Source organism: Rhineura floridana, chromosome 1 (assembly GCF_030035675.1).
Source record: "Rhineura floridana isolate rRhiFlo1 chromosome 1, rRhiFlo1.hap2, whole genome shotgun sequence".
Classification (NCBI taxonomy): Eukaryota; Metazoa; Chordata; class Lepidosauria; order Squamata; family Rhineuridae; genus Rhineura; species Rhineura floridana.
In genome coordinates, this window is record NC_084480.1 from 208,223,546 (window position 1) to 208,229,545 (window position 6,000).

Sequence of the window (6,000 nt, forward strand, 5' to 3'; positions counted from 1 at the left end):
ATTGGAAAATTTGTCACGTCTCAAAATACTTACAACTCAACAGTATTCTGTCATATCATTATTTATATTTGAACAACAACAAAAATGAAGGCACTGTAAACTGTTGACATACTAAAGAGCTTGCCTGAAGAGCTGTGCACGTAAATGTATCCTGTGGACAGTCACCTGAAAATAATTTTGCAACTTTGATTTTAGGTTTGATTAGTCTTATTTACGTTACAGTTACCCAATTTGATTTACGTTGTGTTCATTTGCTGTTTTACTAGTTATTTTTGTAAAACACATTTTTAGCATTGGGTTTTTTTCTGTGGAAAAATATAATACCATTTGCATGTCACTGATTTCTTACACACACGCACAGACACAGACACACACACACTGGAGCTACACATTTCAGCATGAGACTAGCTGCATGCAAGTATAGCTGGACTGGGGAACAAAACCTAAAGAAAAGGAAAATTGGGGACGCTGTTCTGATGTAGGTAAAATTGTCCTCCCAGCCCAAAGTGATCTCTTATTGAGAGTGTGTTTGGCAGTAGGAAGCCTCTCTCAATAAGTCTCTCTTATAATTTTATTTAGTTATTTGTTTATGAAAGTTATTTATATACCAGCAGAGCAGGTGGAGCTGCGTTGATCTCCCATCTTCCCAGCACCACAGATCGCTGCTGCTTCTTGAGAAGGTGAGGGGTGCAAGGCACAGGGAGCTTGTTGAGGCGTGGCACACTCAGCAGCGTCTGCTTGGGTCGGCCACCCCATGCCTTGTCCCTCCCCTCTCCCTCTTGGTAAATGGCAGCGACTCACAATGTTAGGAAGCTGGGAGAGCACTGCAGACCCACATGCGCTGCCCCTCGGGCCACTACTGTATACTGCCAGTTCATACAATATAACTTGGTAGTGTACAGCAATACATACAATAAAATATAAAACACCATAAAAACAGTACAAGATGGTCATTAAAATAGTGAATAGTGTGAATAGCTGCCACTTGCGCCTATGGGAAAAAAGGAAAGTAAAAAAGTATGCTGTGTGGAGAGGGCAAAACTCTCACTGATGGGCATGCAATGTTCAGAGTACAAATGCACAGCATCCACAGTCTGCAAGCCATTCCTCTGTGCACTTCTTACCTGACCTAATTATGATGGCATCTTTCTTTCTTTGTATAGTCTCCTGCTTATTTTATCTTCTTTTTAAATTTATGTAGGTACTTGAAGAATCCAAAGGTTTAGTTCGTAGTATTATGAAGGTGGACTTGGAACAAGCGAATGATAAAGAGTGTGAAGTTTTAAAGAAAATTTGGGGTTCTGCTCAAGGCATGGACTCAATGTTAAAGTATTTGCAGAGGAAGATTGATGAATTTTGAAGAAATGTGCATTGACACTGGAATTGTATTTACTTGGACATCTGGATTTTATGGATGCCCTAGCTGAATTTAAAAATAAAACTTGCCCGACGCTCAGAAAGAGTGGGACTAAAGCTTGGAAGAACAAGGTTTTATTAAGGTTTTTTTAAAAAAATAAAGAAGTACTGTATGTTAAGCATTGAACAAATTTCCTTTCTCCATATATAGATATAAATATATATATTATATTTCTTTATATACACAAACTAAAAAAAATATAATGGAGTGCACTACCAAACTTTTGTCTTCTACTTGGTTATCATTGGCTAGTACTGTATCAGAAGAAAATGGTGGATAAAATGAGGTGTTGCATTATTTTGTATATGGCAGGAAGGTCCTGAAGCAATGAGATATTTTTTCACTAGAGTACAGAATTAAAACGGGTATTGGCCAGCCCTTACTTTCACTGCCCAAAAAGAGTTATTTAAGAAGAGGTGTTGCCTTGAATTTTGAGGAAGGTTAAAAATACCTCAAGTAACGATGCATTCTAAAAATCAATTATTTTTTAAAAGAAACCCCTGTAATTAAATGGTATATTTTTTTCTCTGTCTCCTCCCTGCCCCTACCCCACCTCCTAAAAAATGAGTGTGCTCAGGATTTATGCTATAAAAACACTCAGCCCTTCTTGTTTTGGGGAGCATGCCCGATTCTGACCCAGAGAGCATGAAGAAGCCAGTCTATTGCTGAAAAAGAAGCTTCATTTGCAGTATTAGTGAATCACTGAAATACCATATATACTATGGGTATCTTAAATTATAGCTTAGTGGGTTTTATTAAAAAAAATAGTGTTCTTGAATTATTTTAACTACATAATTGCTTCTGTTGCTGGGTGAGAAAAATACTCTATATACAGGTTTTTTTGTTCTTCTGTTTGCTGGTTTAATTAATGAATTACACCAAAAATGTATTTTATGTTCATTTTTTAGTTTCACGTAGAATATATTTTATTTAATAAGTTAAATTCCTTTTGACACACTATTAAATTTTTCTTTTTTTAAAAAAAAAACTACCTTCTATTAGATGTTGAATATCTTTTGTTTTTAATTTTAATTATATGCTATGGCCCAATCCAGAAATCTTTCCATGCAGCAGCAGGCTGCATGCATTCTGCAGTGGATGAGGATCTCCAACATCAAAAAGATGATTAGTGCTGTCAGCTGATTTCATGTTAGAGTGGGTTCTTGGAATCAGCTCTCCCTGTCTCCTGTTAGAAGAATCACCTATCTGGCAGGCAGTGCATGCTTGATACAGGAGTATCACATATGCAATACCCAGATGCTGGATGCAGTTTTATCTTTCCTCCCTCTCCCCCATACAGTGCCCTTTTGTGCATATGGGACTGCATCCAGTAGTGCAATATGCCCATGGGACTTTGCTTTCCACGTGCAGATTGCCGTTTTTGGATCAGCGTGCATAATATACAGATGTATAAGAGTGACCTGTGTAAACATGCCTAATTTGCATTCCTTTCACGAGTGTATGATGCTTCCTGACTCCAGATACTTAGGTATCTGTGCCTGCAATCTTACTGAATGTATTAAGAATGTGGGGGGGAGGGGGGATCAAACATTATTTTTGTACAGTTGGAACTTTATACTTGGAGCCTGACCACCTCATCCTAGTGAAGAGTTGTACAGTGTGTAAATCTGCTTTTACCTTGGATTGGTACAGTATTTTTGCATCTGTGGGACCTACTTTTTTGTTTTAGTAGTTTGAACTATATATAAACTGTACAAGCTGTAAAGTTTTTATAGAATAAATATTCAGCTGTGAACTGGTTAAAATAAAACTAATATTTCTTAACACCTCTTAAAACTGCTGCAATGTGTAGTCCTCTTTCTTCCCAACTCCCCTGGGAAATACTTCATTCCAGTTTTTCAAATCTTGAAATTGCTGTAAAACTCTGATGGTTATCCTTAGACTGTACTACTTATTTTCTCATTTGCACTTTTAGCAAATTAAAGAAGCTGTACAAAAGGACAGGAGATTAACACTTCAATCTGTTACACTTCTTAGATGCTTCCATGCAGATATAACAGGATTAGCTCTTTCCACTGGTGTCAAGTGGAAAATTCAGTCTTTGCTTGGAACTTCACTTCCATTGTCCCTCAGACCTTGGGACACGGGGTGGGGAAGCACATGCTTTTCTGTACACAGTTGCAAGAAGTAATTAGTGAACATTTTCTACATTTCTGAATCTAGGCCACTTTCTGGCTTTCCACTCAACAATTTTTTTATCAGTTTTAAGTTCCTATTCCTATTTATATATAAAAAAGGGGGGAGGTATTTCTGATGGTGTGAACCAGTATGATAAATCTACAGTGTTCAAAACACAATCTTCTTTTACCTAACAGTGAGTTGTACAGCCTTCCACTTGTATCAATAGCCTCCTCTAGGCCAATGTTTCAGGACTTGTTTTTAGTTCTAAATTTATTCTATGATCTGGGGACCAACCTCCAAGCAATCCTTTGTCAAGTGAGTATGTTGAGATTTTTATACAGCCGCATATATCTTCCTGCTGCCCATGAGAATAGATGGATTCACACAAAAATGTAGACATTTTGGCTAGTTACTCTTCATGCCTACCCTCACGCACACACATTTGCTTGGCAATAGGGCCCACCTGGCCGTTGGCATTAAGCACACAAAAAAGAGGAAAATCCAGTACACATGTTCTTCATGAACATTTTATGTATTTTTATTAACTGAATTTATATAACTAACCCATGCATTCGCTAGGTGGTTCACAAAACAAATACAATTAAAATGCAATATACAACAATAAAAGCAAACAGATTTTTCAAAACGTCAGAAGCCTAAGTGAATAAAAAGGGCTTCACCTAGCACTGAAAATATCAGAAAGAGGTGCCAATTGAATCTCAGCAGGAAGGCTGTTCCATAACGGGCTACTACTACTTGCCGCCCTTGGCTCCTGCTGCAAGGAAGGGAGGGATATAAATTAAATCGTAAAAAAATATAAAGGCCCACTTCCTGGTGGCTATCTCCGTTTCATGGGGGTCACTCAGAGCAGGCCCTCTGAGAAAGACCTTAAAGTTCAGATGGTTACATATGAGAGAAGGTAGCCTTTCAAGTACCTGAGTTCCAAGCCATTTAGGTATTTGAAGTTCAAAACCAGCCCTTTAAATTGGGCTTGGACTAGCAGCCAGTGCAGCTGATGAAGCACAGGTGTAATATGGTCAAATTGCCCATTCCCAGTTTATACTTCAACCCTATTCTGGACCAGCTGCACGTAGAAGACATCCCTACCATTGTAGTGATCTAAACAGGCGGGATACCAGAGCAGGGCAATTATGGTCAAGCTGTCTCCATCTGCAGTGGTCACTTGAGCCTGTAATGACATGCAACAAATATTTAAAACAAAATTAAACTCATATAGAACCTTACAGAATTACATAGCCAAAAACATAAAGGTCCCAGTCCCTAAAGAGCTTACCATGTAAAGTAGGCAATGATGGATGATGCCAATATTTTTATTACGTTTTTTGTGCTTCATGCTTTAAAAATGGCAAAATATATTTGAGAATAAACATTGATAAAATACACTCCTGGCATTATTGAACTTCCTCCTTGCTTCATGAGAAAAAAACTTCATGGGCAACAATAAATGAGTTTTAATTTTGTTTTGTTATCTGTGTTGAGAGTGTCCCTGATAGCTGGCAACATGTTCATGTCTGGTACATTTCGGCCCTGTGCTTCAGCAGTGCTGACAGGGCAGGTAGGAATAAAAACATAAAACACATAAATAACAATAAAACTTCCCACAAAACAGCATGAAAGTAAAATAGTAAAGTGAGCTGCAGCTGTATCTCTGTTGGGACAGAATTTCAAATACTGGGTTGCTACAGCTGAAATGGCCCTGTTCCCTGTCGCTATCTGCTTCACTTTAGAAGGAAGTTGTGCTCAGAGAATGGCCTTTGATGAGGTGGTGGTGGTTGTTACTATTTAATTTTTGAATTGCTTTTGCATATGTCTCAAGGTGAGTTGCAGATGTACCATAAAAACGGGCAAAATGTGTTTTAAAAACGGTACAAAAAACAGCTGAAGATCAGTGTTCGTTTTGTATTGTTTTTAAACCTAAAGTAGAGATCTTTACATCCAACTGGAAATTCTTGTCAAAACAAAAATGCCTTCAATTGTTTCCAAAAAGTACAGATAGTGGGTGCCTGTCATATCTTTGCAGCAATGCTGTTCTACAGAACAGGGGCAGCCACACGGAAGTCCCTGCTCTGAGTTATGTAGAACAGGCTTCTGATATTTTTGGGACTTTAAGAGGAAAGTCTTGGTCAGAACATAGTGACCTATTGGTTCTCAACAAACATGTAGTATATGTGGGAAAAGACAGAACTCGGAATTACTGTGATGTTGGGAAGGCTTAAGCTTAATACATTTGATTTTTCTTGCATCCCAAACTATATTTTGCTTCACTTTGATTCTCGGTGGGATTTGGTCCTATTTGTCTTAGCTTGTACTCCAGGCAATGACCCAAAGGATAGGAGTTGAGCAGCTCCTACCATCTGTTGTTTGCACAATTCTCACTTCGGGTCTCAAAGAGGGACCTTGAGAGGCTGCTTCGCTCTTAA

General features: G+C 38.2%; 1 protein-coding gene across 1 annotated transcript in view; it reads left to right on the forward strand.

The window, feature by feature from the left end:
• CDYL (chromodomain Y like) overlaps nucleotides 1-3,204 on the forward strand; it is a 157,942-nt gene extending 154,738 nt beyond the window's left edge. Inside the window, exon 7 of the mRNA XM_061591156.1 lies at nucleotides 1,202-3,204. Within this exon, the coding sequence (XP_061447140.1) occupies nucleotides 1,202-1,360 (159 nt within the window). The 3' untranslated portion in view covers nucleotides 1,361-3,204. The remainder of the gene's footprint in view (nucleotides 1-1,201) is intronic.
• Nucleotides 3,205-6,000: the final 2,796 nt, after the last annotated feature.